At 43.5% G+C, this 21,091-nt stretch overlaps 1 protein-coding gene across 1 annotated transcript; it reads left to right on the top strand.

The window, feature by feature from the left end:
* The first annotated feature begins 352 nt into the window (after window positions 1-352).
* Window positions 353-12,321, top strand: LOC139201352 (fibroblast growth factor receptor substrate 2-like). Its single transcript, XM_070830641.1, has 7 exons — window positions 353-736; window positions 5,840-5,928; window positions 6,045-6,136; window positions 8,942-9,128; window positions 9,316-9,450; window positions 10,174-10,337; window positions 10,785-12,321. Exons 3-7 carry the CDS (start codon window positions 6,071-6,073, stop codon window positions 11,838-11,840), a joined length of 1,608 nt encoding a protein of 535 aa, XP_070686742.1. The 5' UTR covers window positions 353-736; window positions 5,840-5,928; window positions 6,045-6,070; the 3' UTR covers window positions 11,841-12,321.
* The last annotated feature ends 8,770 nt before the right edge of the window (window positions 12,322-21,091 follow it).

The following is a 21,091-nucleotide window of genomic DNA, read 5'->3' on the forward strand; positions in this document are numbered from 1 at the left end:
CACACAGTTAAAGAAATAGAAAACTAAATAAACATAATATATACAGAGGAAAAACCTGCAGACACAAAGAAACATTACAAAGAACAACACCAGGGTGATATAATATATTCACATATCAGTTACCCTCAGTATGGGACATAAGATGATGCAGATATATTTGGATAAATCATGTATTGATGTGATTTCTGTCACTGTGCCCCCCCCCCATCCTGCTGGGAGAGCACCCCCCCCCCCCCCCCCCCCCCCCTCTCTGGCTGTCCCAAACCACACCGCCCGCGCATGCGCACAGCGGCGGGGCTTCACCACATTGGAGGCTGCTGGAACTCTCGGAAGTTTAGCCAAGTTGCAGCGAATTAGCCCAACAGGCTAGCAGGCAGAAAAGACGGTCCGACCGCCGCAAACTTGGTTTTCGGCGAGAAAAAAGTGCGTTTGGACGGATCCCCTTACCCCGCAGTGAACCCCGGAGGTCTCCCGATGGATTTAAGCCGTCTCCCGCTGTCTCACTCGCGCAAAAACGAGCGTTAGACACATTTGAAAGAAGTTGTGATTGTTTTTTTTTTGGCGCTCTAGCAGCGCAGAGGAAAGATGGAGGCTCTGCTGGTGTAGCAGCGGGCTAACGCTAGCTGGCTCGTTTGGTGTCCCGGCCAGCCCGTCGTTTTTTGGGGGGCAAATCGGAGCCGCTTCACATCCGAGTGGATGTCCCGGAAAGTTTGTCCGCGGTAATCCAACACACTGAGTAAGTATGGCGGCCTGAAAACGGCCGGTTTGGTGACATTTAGCGGAAAGCTAGCGAGCGGAATGCGTTGGTGTGTTAACGCTAACTGTAGCATCGGAGCTAATTAGGTAGCTGAAATCTGTGTTAGCTTATTCAACCAGCAGAGAGGTCAGCTTAGCTTTGTGCTAACTAGCTGCCATTACACTCCCTCATCAAACCACACTGGGAGAAGCGAAGCTAACCCCTGGCTAATTACCCCAAACCCTAAACTTTGTCCGGGCTGCTAGCTGCTGCTGCTAAAGTTCAACTTGTGTGCAAACTTGTGCAACTTTAGCTCGGCAGCCTGGCGGAGGTAAAAGCTGGTGATCACCAAACCAGCAGCTGCTCCTGGTGTGTTTGATTTGTGTGTTTTGTTGGGAGTCGGAGCTGCTCCCCTGGTAAACACCCATACATGGTTAAACTGGGAGCACTGGGAGTTTGTATGGAGGAAAGTGATAGTGAAAATTAGCTCAGCTGGATTCAGACACTGTGGCCCATTGTGTCCCACTCAGACTCGTTTAAACTTGATAAGCGCACGTTTAAAAGGCTCCATTATTGAGTAATTGTGTTTTATTTATGTCTCTGCTGCACATTTAGTCCATCAGATGTTGAGGGAAAAAAAGCACAAATGCTGTGAAGGCAGCAGAGCTCACAGAAATTAAGTTTAGACATGTTTTTACAAGCTGTAACTGACAAATGGTGGGTTTTTTTTATTGGAAACTGACTTAAATTCTCACTGATTGAATGTTTAAAGTAGAGCTGAAACAATTAGATGATCAATTGTTTAGTTGATAAAGAGAAAATAACAACAAATGTCTGTTTTCAGCTGCTTTAACACGCCAGGATTTGCTGTTTTTCTGTGTTTTGTTTTGTTTGGAGAAACTGAGACACATTTTATAGACCGAACGAATAAACAATTAATCAATGGAGAAAATGATCAGGTTAATTGATAATGGGAATAATTAGAAAGTATTGAAGTGCTGGTTTGTCCAGTAAATCAAGACATTTAACAACATAACTGTGGACTGAAGAGACGTCAGACTGAATTATTAAAATGACAACAGACCAACAATTAATCTCACTATTGAATAATCAGATTATTTTCTCGATCAATCAGGTCTGCACAAGTTAATCGGTTATTTATCACCTATGAAAATAATAACCAACTATTTTTTTAAAGTAAAAAAACATTAACTTGTTTTGGTTTCTTCACACCTGCATGACGGTAAACTCAACATCTCTTTGGGACATTTGAGGACATTTTATGGGCCGAACAGCTGATCGATTAATTGGTAAAATGATCAACAGTGATTTGCAGTCCTGCAGTAAATCAGATTAAACTGATAAATGTCCATTAGTGTCTCTGTTCACGGTGACGGTCCAGAGAGAGAAACCGAACATGTTAGACACCAGTTAATCTTTGACATGATCTCCTCATCAATAACTTAGTAACTAATTGTGTCCAATATATAATCAATAACAGGTTACTTGGTAAGAAAAAACTTCTGTGCAATAAAGTCGTCAAATTAAATTTTCTGCACTCAAGCTGCAACACAGTCATTTTCATTATCGGCTGATCTGTCAGATATTTTATCTCTTAATGAATTGATCATCTGGTCTGTGAAGCATTGATCAGATTTATCGTCTTTACTGGCAAACAGAAACACGAGAAGCTGGAAACGGTGAATATTTGACATTTTTACTTGATTGGTGATTAGAATTGATAACTGATTATCAGAATAGTTGACTGTTTATTTTCCTGCAGATCAACTTATTGATACAGTTGAATATTCGCATAATAAAAATGCAGAATATTTGATGGTTGTCGCATCTCTGATGTGAAGATTTGTGGTTTTCGTCGTCCTCCATAACAGTGATTTAGATATTTTGGGGTTTTGGACTTGGATGAAATAAATATATAGATAATAGATATAAATTTGACGCCCTGTGAACCCGTCAGCGACAGTTAATTATTATTTTTTATAGTTTTTCAGGCTGTGAAATCGTGTGTGTTTCTGGTCACTGTCATACTTCCTGTTAAATCCTGTATTAATGCAGTTTTTAATATATCGATGCAGCGATTAATCCATTAATCAATTAGCCCACAGAACATTACATGTACAGAACATTAGCAAATCAAATTTTTAATGCTAAAATTCAGAAGTTGCAGCTTCTCAAATTCTGTTTTCTCCTCTTCCGTCATTACAAACTGAATCTCTCGGCCGTCTTTCACACTTTGTTGACTTTATTGATCAAACTGTTAATCGAGAAAATAGCTGGAAGGTTAATCAATGATGACAAAGAATGTCTGGGAAGTTGCAGCCCCGTAGCAATAACAACACAGACACAGTCACCAAAACCCAACTTTGTGTTGTTATTGTATTATTTTAACTCCTTATTTACACTCAGACATACTTATTGATTCAAATGTGGGTTTTATAGTTTTCATATTTAAAATCAGGCGAGAATACAGCACTTTTAAACAATGTATGACATTAATTGTGCCTCCATCCCCTGTTTTTATCATAATAATAATAATAATAATATGAGAAATAATAAGAATAATTGGTAGATGAATCCATAACAACAGTAAGAAGTTAGTAGCAACCCTCCTTTTTCTGCACACAGATATTTTCTTGTTTTCATTTCAAGCTGATGAGAAGATCCAGCAGGTTAAATTGGACAAATTAAATTTATTTATCAAATTTCCAGGCTCCTGAGTACAGAAGTCTTTTTCTTTTTGTGTTTCCCACTGACGGTGTTTCCCTGCTGAGCTGCAGAGACGGAAAGTTTTAAGCTGAACAGAAGTCACTTTGGAAGTTATAACAGCTGAGCAATGAGTCAAATAATCGATTTAATCAGCGGACAGAAAAATACTTTCTGCTATTTGGATTATCGAGGAATTATTTTAGGTGTTTATCAAGAAAAACGGTGAGAAAAATGCAAATATTTCACCGGTTGTAGTTTATTTTTTCTGATTTTTCTCTGTTTTCTGTCTTTATTCACTCAATAATTTGGGGTTTTCTGATATTTTATACACCCAAAGGATTAACTAGGAAACTAATGAGTAGATTGATTGATAATGAAAATAATGTCCAGCATGAGGACAAGATATTTTCTGATGTTCAGCTCAAACTAATATGAAGCTGCGGTTGTTTAAATTAGACAAATAAAATCAAATTACAGTTTTTTGTGTTTCCACAGTTTGATATTCAGCAAACAAACCACCTGATGTGTTTAACTCCGACTGCCGAAGCTCTTTAAAGTAATATTTTTGGAAAATAAGGGTAGAATTTGTCCTCAATCACTTAATAATTAATTAGTTGGACAAAACAAGAGATTAAATAAATTCACTTCAGGCTGAAGGACATTTTAACAGACTCTTCTTACTGTTTTCTAATATTCTAATGAATCTGTATCAAACAGAAATGTTAGTTGCAGCTTTAATGATAGTAAAACAAACCATAGAATACTAAAGAACAAATGAAAGTACCTCAAATATAAAAGATAAGTTAACCCATGATGTACCTTAAAGTACCAGAAAGAAGTACAAAAACTGTAAAGTACCTCAAAGCTCCAGCAGGTAATTTTATTTCATGAGTACTTTGGTTGAATTAAATATTGTTAGTGACATGCAATGATCAAAATTAATAACTGAAGGGTGATTTAGTGCTCCGCTTTGTATTTATTTATTGTTTATTTCACTGGATCAAACAGCCAATCAGGATTAGCTAGCATATAACTGTCCAATCACAGTTTCTCTGTACAAACAAGGTCTCTTGTGGCTAGCCTGTTGTTAGCCTAGCGAGGCTAGCCTGCTGTTAGCCTAGCAAGGCTAACACAGACATTGTGTCAAGAGCTTGTGATAAAATACCTCTTTTGCCTACAGCTGCGTATAACTACAGCCTATGTTTCTGTGGCTAGCCTGCTGTTAGCCCCGCTAGGCTAACTACAGGCTAGCCACGGAGGGCTTTTTAAGAGTACAGGGTCGCTATGATTGGCTAGTGACGTGCTAGCTAATCCTGATTGGTCGTTTACATCAAAGTGGGTCCGGTCTGGGGTGAGCGCTCAAAGACAAACATTTTTAAAGGAACTTTTCAATTGATTAAGTAATTAAATTACTCAGATGTAATGGTCATAATCAGTTATTTCAACAAAAATATATAATGAAGTAATTTTGGATTCTGCAGCTTTGAAGTCGCTAAAGTTTGTCTTTGAGTAGAACAGGAAGTGGAGAACGTACTCACGCTGTAGCTGTGTGTGTGTGTGTGTGTGTGTGTGTGTGTGTGTTCACCTGGTGTCGTACCTGTACGGTGGGTGATTTGTCTCATTATTGATTCCAATAGGAGTCAACTTGTGTCTCGTGCATTAGTCACATTAAGGCTTAAACCTCAAATCTAAAATTGGCTTCGAACTGTTGAATCTGCATCTGTGCATGTGTGGATAGGAGCATGTGGATGGTTTTCCAGGTGTTAGTCAGACCCCAAGCTGTTTTCAGGGAGAATGCACGAGCAAAGCATTTTATTTTCAGAGCGAATCACCCAAAAAAAATATGAATTCTATTTATATATTTAGTTTTTAATACACATTAGCTGAGGGTTTGCCCTGAAACAAGACCTGCTGCATAGCAAGGGAGTGGATAGCTGTGGGTCCGACTAATACCTGGAGAACAACCAATCACATCCACAGACTCCTACAAATCCACAGTTTACCGCTACACAAAATAATGCTAGCTATAATCTGCTCGGGAACATAAATAATCAATATAATACAGGGGGGGGGGATGCTGCTCTACTCCGCACATGAAAAAGAAAGTTAAATATTCTCAAAACGTGTCATGTGATCCACAAATGCAGATATTAGACGGTCTTACTTATAATATAATTATAAAAAAATCAAATAGTTTATGCAACTGTGTTCTTGTTTTGTACGTCTAATATGTACGTTAATAAATCATCACACATTCATTCAAAAGCCGGCTGCCGCTAGCGTTGATAACAGTAATGAGATAAATCCCTGTGTGCATAAACCCGAGCCGTGGTGTCGTCGTCGGCTCTGATGTTTGATGTTTTTGTGTCTGTGCAGAGCTGCTGTTCATGTTTCCAGATCCACTTAAGCATGAGAGTCCCTCAGGCTCTGAGGATGGAACCAGGGCTACTGGAGGCAGGATTTAGGTGAGGAAGCCTTCGCACGCAGAGGGTGATGCTTTTTAATATCGGTGTGTTTTAGTCTCCCACTCGACACGCTCATATGTGTGTGTGTGTGTGTGTGTTTGTCTTGTTTCCCCCAGACATCAGATGGTGCTCTGAAGAAGCCATGGGTAGCTGTTTAAGCTGTCCAGAGAAAGAGTCAATTCCAGATAATCATCAAAGCAAATTCAAGGTGAGTTCCTGCCCCGGCCTGCCTCGACAGCGACCTTGGAGTCAGCCAGAGTCTGCCAGCCCACACCCTGGATTATTCACTAATGACTGTGGTTGTGAGCGCTCACAGTCGCTGCTCGCTTCTCCGGCTCCACAAGTGTTTTCCCCCCAACAGGAGTCTCTCCTCTGTTCCCCCTCTGGTTCGGTCGATGCTTCTCTCTGTGGTCACAGTTTCATGTCAGCGCCGCCTTCCTGGAGTTTAATATTCGATTGGTCTGCAGTTTGTTTCAGGGTGGAGCCGGACTTGTTTGTCTGAAAGAGAAACAAGAGTTTTAATTGAGTCACGTCCCACGCAGGATTAAAAGCAATTAGACGTTGTTATGCTGCCTCAGAAATGTAAAACAGGTTTTTTTACGGTCGTGAAAGAGCATGCTGGGAAGTCGAGCTGCCGCTGACTTTTTGCCAACGATTTAGACAATGAAATGTCTTTAAGTTGACTTGTTTTATCTGATTAGCTGTCCAAAAGCCACAGAGATTCAGTTTACAGCGGTTAGAAAGCAAAGTCTTAGAGAACATTTGACATTTTTAATACTTTTAATGCTTAAAAAGAGGCTGAAACGACTGAATTTGTCTGCAGTTATTTCATCTGTAGGTCAGTTAATCAACCACTTGTTTCAGCAGTCGGGAAACTTTACAGGAGTCGAGTTCAGTCTGATTTAAGAGTGCTTGAAGTTGGGAAAAGGGGCCATTGACCTCCCTCATGTTACGCCCCTGGCATAGACTGTATTTAAGAAGTGGACGTCAGCCGTTGGTTTGTTGACCAGCCGTTTTGAAGCCTCGGGTGTTGCCATCTTGGATTTTTGGAGCCAGAAGTGACGCTTGTAAATAAACTAAATTAGGAAAATGTTTACTGAGCTAATAGAAGCTATGAGCTAATAGAAGCTATGGGCTAATAGAAGCTATGAGCTAATAGAAGCTATGGGCTAATAGAAGCTATGAGCTAATAGAAGCTATGGGCTAATAGAAGCTATGGGCTAATAGAAGCTATGGGCTAATAGAAGCTATGAGCTAATAGAAGCTATGGGCTAATAGAAGCTATGAGCTAATAGAAGCTATGAGCTAATAGACGTAATAGTCATTTTCTCATTGACTTCCATCCAGTCAGACTTCTTTTCGGAGCCAGTGGAGTCGCCCCCTGCTGGACATTAGAGAGAACGCAGCTGACCAACATTTGTTTATCCACATGATCCTTCCTACTTAATCTACACACACTACTTTAAATCCTTAACCCTCTGCTCTCTAAACGCTGCGTCTGCGTCCTCGCTGCTGTTCTTGGAGGACCTTCTTCTTCTTCATGTCTCTAAAATGTGTCCAACCTCAGCTAGAAGGTTCCAGAAGTCACTAAAGCAGAATTAGTGAGAAAAGGCTTCAGATTGGGCCACATGGAGAAAATCCAGGAATCAGACCGGTTGTTCATCAGATGAGACTAAAGAGAGACAGAGAACATGTTGATCCAGAACAACAGTGATGTAGAAACATCTTCCACATCATAATAACTGGTTATTGTCCAAATACTTCTTCTGCTACTTGGCGATATGTGAGTTCAAACATAATCAGGGTGTTTCCTGTTATCACTGGGGAAAACAAACATGGCCTCAAACACACACAAGCCTCATGACTCAGTGCATAACCGAGATAAAACACAGTATCAGTGCCTGGAGAAATCACAGGAACAGTATTATAACAACAGTAAGGTGCCCTTTAGTGGCTCCTCATCAGAACGTCCAGAGGAGACCGTTTTTAGTGTTTGTAAAGGTCCATCAGGGACGAGTGTGTGTGTGTGTGTGTGTGTGAGGGCTGAATGTGAAGTGATAATTGTGAGTTAGTGAAGTACGTTGAGCTTTCAGTGTCACCAAGGTGTCTCTCTCTACCTGATCACCATGGTAACCAAAGTTGCAGATTTGCCCTGATCTGGATTCAGAGTTTCGGCTGAAATTGGCGGGAAAAAGTGCAGCCGCAGTGTGTGTGTGTGTGTGTGTGTACCTGCCTCTGACGGTGTGTGTGTGTGTGTACCTGCCTCTGACGGTGTGTGTGTGTGTGTTGTGTACCTGCCTCTGACAGTGTGTGTGTGTGTGTGTGTGTGTACCTGCCTCTGACGGTGTGTGTGTGTGTGTGTGTACCTGCCTCTGACAGTGTGTGTGTGTGTGTGTGTGTGTGTACCTGCCTCTGACAGTGTGTGTGTGTACCTGCCTCTGACGGTGTGTGTGTGTGTTGTGTACCTGCCTCTGACAGGGTGTGTGTGTGTGTGTGTTGTGTACCTGCCTCTGACGGTGTGTGTGTGTGTTGTGTACCTGCCTCTGACGGTGTGTGTGTGTGTTGTGTACCTGCCTCTGACGGTGTGTGTGTGTGTGTGTTGTGTACCTGCCTCTGACGGTGTGTGTGTGTGTGTGTTGTGTACCTGCCTCTGATGGTGTGTGTGTGTGTGTGTTGTGTACCTGCCTCTGATGGTGTGTGTGTGTGTGTGTTGTGTACCTGCCTCTGACGGTGTGTGTGTGTGTGTGTTGTGTACCTGCCTCTGACGGTGTGTGTGTGTGTGTGTGTGTGTTGTGTACCTGCCTCTGATGGTGTGTGTGTGTGTGTTGTGTACCTGCCTCTGACGGTGTGTGTGTGTGTACCTGCCTCTGACTGTGTGTGTGTGGGTGTGTGTGTGTGTTGTGTACCTGCCTCTGACTGTGTGTGTGTTGTGTACCTGCCTCTGACTGTGTGTGTGTGTGTGTGTTGTGTACCTGCCTCTGACGGTGTGTGTGTGTCTTGTGTCCCTGTCCAGGTGATAAACGTGGACGACGATGGGAACGAGTTGGGCTCAGGTGTGATGGAGCTGACCGATGCCGAGCTCGTCCTCCACACCCATCGCCGTGACGACGTCAGGTGGCCTTACTTGTGCCTACGTCGCTATGGCTACGACTCCAACCTGTTCTCGTTTGAGAGCGGCCGGCGCTGCCAGACGGGACAAGGTACAGAACACACCTGATATTTCTTCATTTAGTGTTTTGATAAAGCCGGTGGTTCGTTCTGAGCTGTGTTTGCTGCCGGGGTTTGAACGGTTCATCCTGCTGTGACCACGAATCACCTGAAACGTGTTTTTTCGGCCCTGTGAGGAGTTCTGAAGGTTTTAGTTCTGTGTTGTTTTTGCATTTTCAGGTATTTTTGCCTTCAAATGTTCTCGAGCCGAAGAGATCTTCAACATGCTGCAGGAGGTGATGCACAGCCACAGCATCAGTGTGGTGGAGGAGGCGGTGCTGGAGCCTAACCACCAGGCAGCACACACTCCAGCAGGTAACACACACACACACACACACACACACACACACACTCTCTCTACATAGTTAGACCTGTTAGGATCCTCTTCGTTTAACTACAAACAGTCGTTCTATCACTCCACCAGACTCCATTTAAAAAAACAGTAGTTTTACCTCCCTGGATGCTGAACTCGCTGGTCGTCCGCTGCCTCCATCAGTTCGCTTGTTTGTGTGACTTTGATGTTTTAAAGGGTTCATTCAGGTCCAACACAATATTTATGTAACACACAGTAACACAAACTAACTAACCAGTAGAAGCAGTAGACCAGAAAATCCTGTGTTCTGAGAGGTAAAATTACTGTTTTTGTCAATGGAGTTTGGTGGCTTTTAAGAGAGCGATTTAACAGCTGATTACACAAAAAGAATTTGCAGGTTTGTCTCTGTAGATAATAATTAGAATAATCAGTTGCTCATCTACTGCTGCTTTTACCGGTTGGTTAGTTAGTTGGTGTTATTGTGTGACTAGTGTTGTAAAGGGTTATCTGTTTATTACGTCCTAAAATCTGCATCACAGCCGTTAAAGTGCATGTATCTCTGTGTGTGTGTGTGTGTGTGTGTGTGTGTGTGTGTGTGTGTGTGTGTGTGTGTGTGTGTGTGTGTGTGTGTGTGTGTGTGTGTGTGTGTGTGTGTGTGTGTGTGTGTGTGTGTGTGTGTGTGTGTGTGTGTGTGTGTGTGTGTGTGTGTGTGTGTGTGTCAGCAGCTCTGGGTTACTCGGTGCCCACGGTGCCTAACGGTGTGACCAGGATCCCGTCTGTGGGTGAGGCTCCGTCTCACCCCTCCACCCGTCACCCGTCTGTGGCGAGCACCCGTCTGCCGTCTGTGGGCGAAGAGTCCACGCACCCTCTGCTGGTGGCCGAGGACGCGGTAAGAGATGACACCCCCCCCCCTCCGATATTAACACAACCGGTTGACTCCAGTGGCTCAAAACCTTGAGAATAAAAGCTGCCAACAGACAGGAAATTAATATCTGGGGAAAAAAACCCAGCTTTTCAAAATAAAACACATAGATTTAGATGAAAATCATCTGTTGGTTTATGTTTTGAAGCCTCAAGTTTTGCTTTACAGTCGGTAAAATACTGGTGTATCTTCCTCTAAATGGACCCTAACTCACTAAATGAACTGAGGAAGACTGTAAACTAGAGACTGAGAGCAGAAACTCATCAGGAAAATGTCCACTGAGCTGATAAATCACATAAACACACAGAAAATAAATAATTAAAAGTTGAACAGTTCAGTAATGTTTCAGTTTAAGGTCCTGTGTCGGACATGATGTCATGATGATGTAATCAAGCGTTGGTCTCGTCCGTGCAGGTTCACACCTACGTGAACACCACGGGGCTCCTGGAGGACCAGCCCAGCCCGCTCACCGTCACCACCCCTCTGGAGAGTCCCACCTCTCCCCAGTCCCAGTGCCCTCCCACCCCGCCGCCCCCGCCGAGGGCCCGCGCCGAGCCCCCGGCCCCGCCCGCCCAGCCGGAGCCCCAGGTGCTGCTGGAGCATCAGGTCGTGCGCTTCGTGCTGGGCCCCACCCCCGTTCAGAGGCAGCTGATGGAGAAGGAGAAGAGGCAGCAGGAGGCCAACAAGGGGGAGGAGCCCCGAGAGACTAACGGCCACACCGAGGCCCCCGCCGAGGCCGAGCCGGCCCCCCCGCTCTCCAACGGCTCGTCCTCCTCCACGTCCAATCCATCCACAGCTCCCCGCCGCCACCGCCCGCCCCCCCTCACGCCCGACCTGCAGAATGTCAACAACTCGGCCCAGCGGCGCACCGCCCTGCTGGACTACGAGAACCTGCCGGCGCTGCCGCCGGTGTGGGAGGCGAGGAAGCCGAGCTCGGAGGAGGAGGAGAACGGCTGCAGCGGCCTGAAGACGCCGTCGCTCAACGGCTACAACCACCACCCCCACCACGGCCTGCTGCACCACTCCTACTCCCACCCTCTGTCCGCCGCCCTCGAGTCCTCACACAACTACGTCAACACCGAGAACGTGACGGCGCCGCTCAGCGCCCACCGGCCCGACACGGCCCGCCGCCGCACCGACGGACCCACCATCTTCAACTTCGACTTCCGCCGGCCGCCTCTGCCGGGTCACCAGGAGCCGCCCAAAACCCTCAACTACATCGAGGTGGAGATGGACAACAGCGCCGGGAACAAGGGCGCGTCGGACGGCAGCAACCCCCACACGCCCCGCACCCCCACCTCCCCGCTGCCCCCCACCACCCCCACCCGCCGCACCGAGCTGTACGCCCTCATCGACATCGAGCGCACCGCCGCCATGTCCAACCTGCAGAAGGCCCGGCCGCGGGACGACGGCACGTCACGCAAGACGCGACACAACAGCACGGAGCTGCCCACCAAAAGCACTGTGTGACACGCACCTTGGACTTCCTGTTAACCCCTCGTGGTGTCTGCTAACGGGACGCTCGGACGGAGCTCCTCTTTATTCCCACACGGAGACGCAGTGGCAGACTCCACCTGAACCAGTCTTACACGAGTTAATGACTTCCTGCGTGGTCGCCTGTCGAGGCGGACCGCCACGTATGAACCTAGGTACTTGCCATATAGCAGTTTCTTCCTACGGTGATGTAATACCTCTGATGCTGACTCACTCTGCAGAGCGCCGCGGTGATGTTAATAAGACTGGACTGCATTCCTCCTCCTTATATGGTACAAATCAGTATTACTGAACAAAGCATTCCATTTAGCCTTTTTTATATGATTCACTACATGCTGCTGTAATTCAGTATCTAAGGACGACATGGTACACTACATTATGTTTCTGAATATGTACAGTAGATTCTGGCACAATAAATGTCTGTTCTGTTTTTATTTGTACTCGGTGGAGAAGAGGCCTCGTGTCCCGACTCGTACGTTATCCCAGCCGATGATGATGATGATGATGATGTTCAGGGAGGCTTCATGTGTTCGGCTTTTTTGATTAGCTTAGCATACAGGTTTGAAACAGCAGGGAAATGCTAGCTTGAAGCAAAGATCCTCTGTTACAGAGATGCTGCATTTTCCGGTTGTGTGGAGTGAAGGTGGTGTCCACTTCCTGGTTGGTGTGGATGGAGGGAAGCTGTGGAGCATCGATAATCTATCAGTAATCTATTTGAACACCAGCTGACTCCGACCTGTTCGGTGTTTAGCATCAGTCAGCTGCTGTTCAGGCCGTCTGCAAACAGCTGTTAGCCTGTTAGCTTCCATGCTAACTAGCTCTGGCCATCAGAAGCAGCTTCAGAGTCTGTGAGGACGTCAGTTTGTCTCCGGCTGCTCTTCAAACACACAAAGCTTCTGTTTATCGTCGGTGGCTGTTGCTGCACATCAGCAGCCTCCCTCCGGAGACGCTCCACGGACCAGATCAGTGTCTCCCTCAGAGCTCAGGTCCTCCTCAGGTGTCCGACTCTAACGTCCATGTCAGAGTCTGTGTGAGACAAACGACACGACATGTTCATCAGAGTCCCTTTGGATGGAGCCAGGCTAACAGTTTCCCTGCTAAGCTAAGCTAACAGGCGCTAGCTGCAGGGTACAGACGAGCGGAAGAGGATTTACCTAAATGTTGCACTGCTCCTTTAAGTGCTGATCAAAATGAGTCTGTTTAAACATAAACACTCACAGGCGTCTGTCTGAGGTCGTAAACGCCATCGATCATTTCCTCACTATTGATACTCGAGTGTGTAAAATTAATAAGAATAATAATTAAAATGTAATTTATAACACTGAAATATTTAAATCTGAAAAACTGAATTCATGTTTTGTGAAGATTTCCATTAATGTTTCGTTCATCAAATCCGATTTAGCTTCAACCTTATTAACCTTTTTATGAAGTGAATCAGCTGATCAGATTTAGTTGTTAATAGTTAAACCAGCGACCAAATCATTGATCTCCACTCTTTATTTATTTATTTCTCCTTAAATGACGTAACTTAATAATTCTCTGAAAAGGTGATTGATGGACTTTATGACTTCGGACCGATGGAGGGAAATGTTTATTAATTAATTTAACGAACATAAATTAATACCGTTTGATTCACAGGTAACTCTTTTCAGACCTGAACGCAGTTTTTATACATTTTTGGTTTGAAAAATAGTTTGTGTTGGATCCAGATTAAACCTTTAAAGTCTCAAAGTAACACAAACAAACGTAACGAACTGATGCAGCAATAGAGCAGCAGCTCCTGTCGTCTGTGAGGTAAAATTACTGTTTTTCTCAATGGAGTCTGGTGACTTTGAAGAGAGAGATATAACGGCTGTTTGTGATTTAAAAAAACATCTGCAGCGTACGTTAAGTGATCTGTTTTATCCATCAGATTCCTCCACATCATAAGTCTTTATTTGGATATTTCACTTTGCCTTTTTATGAGTCGTTTCTTCGAAAAAAAGTCGGCATTTCCTGTCTTTTCTGACACCGTTTTTTAAAACGAGGCCCTAAAACAGAGGAGAGCAGCTCTCCTCGTACTTCCATCAAAAGGAAAATGTTATTTATTTGTAACCAAAATAAATCTGAACTCTTTATTTTAATAACTCGAACAAACTGACAGATGGAGGCAGCAGCAGCTCTGTGAGGTAAAATCACTGTTTTTGTCAATGGAGTCTGGTGTGTGTGCAGAGCCCAGGGTAAAGTAAAGTAAGCGAAGCGTCTTTTTGAGCAGCTGGAACTTCAAAATCTTCAAAGTCGTCTTTTTTGGTTCTTAATAATTTTGTGTGTGTTGAACACTTCTGGTTTTATTCGTACAGGTTTTCTGATCGTCTTTCTCTCTTTATTTGTTCACTGAATCGTTTTAAAAAAGAAGCACAAAAGATCTTTTATTGACAAAAAAAACAACAACAAAAAAACCCAAACTGTCTGATTGTGAAGTTACTAAATGTGTTTCTATAAAAGGAAATATTTCAGGTTGTATTTTAAGGGACGCAGCTCTGATCCGAGAGAGAGAGGATGCTGTTTCCATGACAACGAGCATCCTTCCTGCTGACGAGTCTTCGACCTGAAACGTCGCCTCGCTGCTGCTGAACAAAGACTCAGGTACGAAAACAGACGTCACAGTAAAACTTCTGACGGTGTGTTCGTGGTCGTTGGTGTTTCTGGTGCCGTTGAGGCCGTTACCGTGGTGATCAACTGGTCACGTGGTGGCGCCGCTGAGATCACTGAACATCTGAACACACTGAAGTCTGAACTTCTGTTAAATTTTAACATGTTTTAACATAAATAAAGTCTGAGGGGAGACACACCACGGACATTTACACTAGCAGATGCAAGAAAAGGGCCATCTGGATCATGAAGGACACACACACACACACACACACACACACACACACACACACACACACACACACACACACACACCTACCTGCACCAAGTACTTCTATCTTATTTCATATAGGACCTCTATTTTCTATATTTTATGTGTTATTTGATATTTATCTTGGCTTAAAACGGGACCTGAGAATGTACTTTAGTACCTCCCCGTGTGTAAACGTGTTGGTGTGACAAATAAATAATTAATGTCGTCACAAATAGCTACTGAAGTTTAACAGCAAGTTTAAAAATGTATCTGAACACTAAATGTGAAGGTGATACAGCTCCAACTTCAATCAATCAATCAATCAATCAATCAATTCACCTTTATTGATCCCCCAAGGGGGGAAATTCCATTTTTACAGTGGTGGGGAAAGTGGGGGGAGAAAAAACAAGAGGAGAGAGAGGGGAGGAGAAAAAAACATGCGACACCAGACTGTACTCATGTGGAGTGCAGTGTGGGACCGGTAAAAAAACCTCAGCACATATTTTTGCACATCACATGACAATAACAACATGGCAACAGGGTATGGGAAAAGGGGAGTAGAGAATTCCAGCACCGCAGGAGGCAGGTCACTGGCTACAGCCCCGTGCAGGCGAGCCCTTGGACCACGCCCCTCGTACTGGAGGGGTGGAAGCTGGCGAGGGCGTTGGATATAGGGCAGGAGTAAGTCCCGATGTGTTTGCCCATCAGTTCCCAAAACCCGCCTCAGTTCATTCGCGGTCGTCGGCGATAACATGGCGGTTGCCATGGAGACGTCCCTGGTCCGGTTCCAGATAAGCCAACAAACACCAGGTGGATGGGGGAGGGATGGGGAAGAGCGTCTCAGCTGCAGTGCACTCAGAGGGGAGATTGTTCAGACAGTGACCTTGGCCAAGGCCACTGCTTAGGGAGGCCAATTCAGATTAGATGATTTGGGTTAGAGCGAGACAGCCATATTCAATAGACTTGGCTTACTCTATTGTCCATTCTGGTCACTCAATCGATCCAATCCTTTCTGCAGAGCCGAAAGCTTCTCCAAGATGTTATCCGAGCGGTTGAGAACCGCAGCCACGGCCGTGGCCTGAGCCCTGCCTAAACCCTCAATCATGGTTGGCAGCGGAGTGGGGCCCTTGACTGCTACCACCGTCTTCCAGATTTGACGATACATCAGTACAAAGCCTGACCCAATCAGCAGAGCACCTAGTATCATGGATCCAAACAGATAAACATCTTCCACGTCCTCAATGGACAGGTCCGCCAGGCACATGGTCCTCCACTTCTCCCACGAGTCGACCGTGTAGCCAGCTGGAAACGTTCCTTGAGGGCATGCCGGTTCCCCAGGCACCGCTCTTCTGGTACTGAAAATTTTATCAACTGCATGGAGAGACCAGTTCACTAATTCCATGGTTCAGGTTTAGAGTTCTAGAGAACAGTGCAGAGAGAGGCTCCTAGTCAAGACAAGACTGAGAGCAGAGCAGGAAAAGATAACTTCTGATCACTTATTGATTGATTCTGTTTCCCGTCATGCTTCAGGTGGGCTGCTGTTCACACGTCTTCAGGTTCGTCCAAATCCTCCTCCACTTTTTATTCATCTGCATCCTGCAGTTCTCCACTTTCCCCACGTTCCTGCTGACTGTAAACACAACTTGTATCAGATGGAATTGTCGTACTATTTGTCTCGTGCGGACTGAAGCGACGACACGTTTGAAGAAGAGGAGGTTCTGCAGCCACAGAGGGAAAACCTGCTCTGTGCTGAAGCTCTCAGGTAGGAGGTTTGTTCTCACCTCTGTTAGATGCCGAAGGAACATCGAAAACACGCAGGACATTTTCAACGTATTGATTTCTTGCTTAAGAAAAAGACTTAATGGCTCAAATGCTGGTGTAGTTTATTTCCTGAGTGTGGTTGCTGCCTGGACCCTCTGCCCCTCGGCTGTGTTGTGTGTTTTAAAGCTGAACAGCGCCGTCGTTCACACCTTGGAGAGCAGCAGCAGCCCCCTGGTTGGATGTCATAGTGGGGCCACAGGGAGCTACTTTAGCATCTTCATTGTTTATTTCCACTAATACTGACTTGATATACACTACTCACAACAAGTTAGGGATATTCAGCTTTCAGGTGAAATATATGGAAAATGTAAAAAGTTAATGCTACAGTGATATTATATATATAGCATGCAATGGTGATTTCTTCATCTTCAATAAATAAATTGGGACGTGGCCAAAGGACGTCCACTCCTCTCCTTTCTGTGACTCTTCCAGTCTCTGTATCACTGTTCCAACCTCCTGATGACACTCTGTGACCCTCTAAGCTCAGTGAACACCTCCGTCTGAGGACTTCCTGTTTGAAGCCTCCAGTGTTGAGGTGCTGCTGATCAACTGTTAGGTGTCGTCTTGGTCTCATGATGTCAGAATGTGAACAGCAGGATGAGGAGGACTGTTTAAATACCAATTCTAACTGAAGCAGGAAATGTATTGGTGGATTCATGGATCAAACCTGTTGTGAATGTTGCTGTTAAGCTTCTTGTTAGAGAACAGCAGCTGGTGCAGAAAGTACTGAGACACTGAACAGTTGGACATGTGCATTCAAAGGTTTAGAGAAGGTCACATTAAGTTCACCTGGAAAGGTTAGAATGTATTTTAGGTTCATCCTGAGATTTCACCTGAAAGCTGAATATCCCTGACTGTTAGTGAGTAGTGTGTATAGTCAGTTATTGTTGGAGCTAGTTTGTGATCCTGTGACCTGATTAAGATCAATTACTGTGTTATTTAACTGTTTTTTTATCGTGTCATTTCTAAATGAACCCTGAAAGACATCCTCCTCATCAGCTGTTCCTCAGGCTGGAGTTTGTACTTGTTCTTTTAAACCAGTTTCTTGTTCTCGCCGCTCAGTTCTGACAAGAAACAGTCAGGATTTAATCTCTTCACCTCAGACTTTTAGCCATCAGTCCATCTAACTCCTCAGGTAGTTTGCTCAGGTTACGTGACATTTTAAAAGTCAGCTGATGATTGAAAAGCTGCTCTTGTGAAAACTCCTGGTCTTCATCTGGTTGTGGTTCAATATTTCTGTCGCCTGTGGGATGAATTCTGTCTCCATCATCAGTAAGTGGAGCAGATTTTCTTCTAGGATAAGAGGCACATTACTCTAATACTTTAATGTCGCCTCTTATCATCCGCTACCAAAACCAAATGATGATGGAGACAGAATTCATCCCACAGGCGACAGAAATATTGAACCACAACCGGATGAAGACCAGGAGTTTTCACAAGAGTCTTTGTCCCTCCTTTCCCTCCAGTACGTGTTGGGAAAGAAGCATAATTATTAGTAACTTGAATAAAAAAAAACAAAACAGCAGTCTCTGTACAGGACAGAATGTGTTCAACTTGCCAAATTTACATAAATGTTCAGTCACTAGCAGTGTGACTTTTAAGTGCTGCCTGTTTGCAAGACAAACAAACAAGAGATAAATGTGAGAAAAGTGTATAAACTGTATGGTGAGGGGTTTTACAGCCTTAAAATATATATAATAATTGTAAAAAATAAAGCTGACTACTTCGCTTATTGCAGGTTATTTTTAGAACGTAACCCCTGCAATAAATGAGGGACCACTGTATTTGATATATTAAATTGTGATTCTATGACCTGATTAACATCTTTCACCTTTAAAGTGTCTGAAGGTTCAAACGTAGTCTTGTTTGTTTTTTTCAGATGGTCCGAGATCTTCCTCTAGTGCGACAGGGCTCATGGTGTGGTGGGTTAAGTCGCAGCCATACAAGGCACTGAGGATCAGAGGTGTGTTAGATCCTCACCCATGGTGAGGGCAAGACTCGGGGGGTGGTCTATCTCCCCAGTGTTTCCAAGTCTGGAGTAAAGGGTTATGCAGCTTTTTTTTTACTGAAAAGCCACAAAAACACTTGTAAAATATTACTAAGTGTTTCAGCCCACTTTGAGGCTTCAACCAGGTGTAAGTATTTTCTACCTGCTTCCAAAGTGGGCTTCTGTTTAGAGTTAAATTCACCTTGTTGGGATCAGAAATGATCAATTTCACATTACACTGAATCCAGGACCAGTAAAACACAGGATTCTGCTCCAAAATAAAATTGGGTCAGCAGAAGGTCGGGGGTTCGATCCCCAGCTCCTGTGGGTCAGCATGGCTTCAGTGTGTGAATGAGGAGGTCATGTACAAACAGTGACCACAGGTGGATCCACAGCTTTACCTTCTCATCAGTGCAGTTCAGCAAATGCAAAAATCAGTTAGAATATAAAAGACAGAGGAAACAAGATTTAGACAAAACCTCTTTTTATTTCAGATAGAAGACACAGTGAAGGTGCTGCTTCACTCACTGGACATCCAGCAGGAACATGGACAATTATCTATCAACTCTTTCCATAAAGAGCAGCAGCATAAAAGTAAAAACATTTATTATTTTTATGTAGAAATCAGTGCTAAACTGAGGCTCACAGTTCTGTTTGGATCCACAGCTGGTTCAGGTTCTCCTGCTGCATCCTGGGAAAACACGAAAAGAGTGGCCAGACAGAGGGTGAAACTGATCTGTTCATGGATCATTTGGGAATTGTTCTCTTCATTTTAAATAAAGTTTTATGTGACAACATCCTGTGTTCATCTTTACACCTGGATACTTTTCCTTTAGATTCTCTTTATTTTTTAATATTTTAAACTAATGAACAAATCTGCGGCATTTTTAACAAAATTATGTCTGTTTACATTTCATGAAGACACTTTTGAATTGAACACAATTAAAAATCAATATTTTTATTTAACGTTGCCATGACACCGCCATGTTGCCCCTGACAACATCTGGTATCTGTTTGAAAATGTGGAGCATGGCGGTGTCATGGCAACGTTAAATAAAAATATTGATTTTTAATTGTGTTCAATTCAAAAGTGTCTTCATGAAATGTAAACAGATATAATTTTGTTAAAAATGCTGCAGATTTGTTCATTAATTTAAAATGTGGTAAGATTTATCTAAAAATATGAAAGTTGATTTTTCTTAAACATTAAATAATTGATAACTTTTACAAACATAGTTGATGATGTGTTTAAAGGCTCTTTGTCAGTGGGCAGTGAAAATGGAACATTTGTTCTATGAAATGTTGTAGAAGTGATCATCTGAAAATGTAAACAATTGCTGAGATTAATAGAAATGAAATGTGTAATATTGATTTTATCAGTTTTCCACCTTGTTAAGTCATTGTTGATAATTATTGTGAGAAATCACTAACGTGATCAGTGTCTTCACATAGATGAGTGTCATTATTATTATATAATACAGCTCACTCTGAGTGTACATGTTATATATTATTATTAGTAGTGGTATTATTTGTATCATTATTATCATCATCATTATTATTATTATTATTATTATTACTTTCGTGTTTGAAGTTTATTCTTATTCTCTTGGAGCTGTGTGTAACAAAAAGCAATTTCCCCCTGGGGATTATTAAAGTCATTCTGATTCTGATAGATGAGTATCATTGATCATGAATAATAATATATAACTAAAGACAAACTGAGCTCATTTGTTATTTCAGAGGAGTGTGACAAACTGGTAGCCCTTCGTCTGACTCAGTACCATGAAGTAGCTCTCAGTTTCTAAAAGGTTGGTGACCCCTGATTTAGATAGATTTGAAAATGACAATATCTTAAAAATAAAAGAGTTAGTTTAGATAGTTTTAGGTGAACTCTGACCTCTTCCAGTTCAAAGGTCAAAGCTGCCTTCAGCTCACGGGCTGTTTCTGCCCGTAGCTTCCCGGTGGGCAGTTAGCATGCTAGTTAGCATGGCAGTTAGCATGCTAGCTCTGTGACCCGTAGTGAAGTGTCTCTCCACATTGAGCCGCTTTGTCGTCGCCCCGCAAATGAGACACACGCAGTTTTCTTTCACAGTAGTAACAAAGAACTCTTCCTCCCATTCACTGTGAAAATGATGAGCTTTCTTTCTTTTTTCTGCCATGTTTTTTAGGTTAGAAACCACATTCAGCTCCATCATCTCCGCTGCTCCCGCTAGCTTACTCTGCACGAGCGCCACAGTTTAGTCATGCGCACAACACTGACCTTTGACCTTTGAACTGGAAGAGGTCAGAGTTCACCTAAAACTATCTGAACTAATTCTTTTATTTTTAAGATATTGTCATTTTCAAATCTATATAAATCAGGGGTCACCAACCTTTTAGAAACTGAGAGCTACTTCATGGTACTGAGTCAAACGAAGGGCTACCAGTTTGTCACACTCCTCTGAAATAACTAATGAGCTCAGTTTGTCTTTAGTTATATATTATTATTATTGATTAATCAGAATCAGAATCAGAATCACTTTAATAATCCCCAGG

This window comes from Pempheris klunzingeri, chromosome 5 (assembly GCF_042242105.1).
Source record: "Pempheris klunzingeri isolate RE-2024b chromosome 5, fPemKlu1.hap1, whole genome shotgun sequence".
NCBI lineage: Eukaryota > Metazoa > Chordata > Actinopteri > Acropomatiformes > Pempheridae > Pempheris > Pempheris klunzingeri.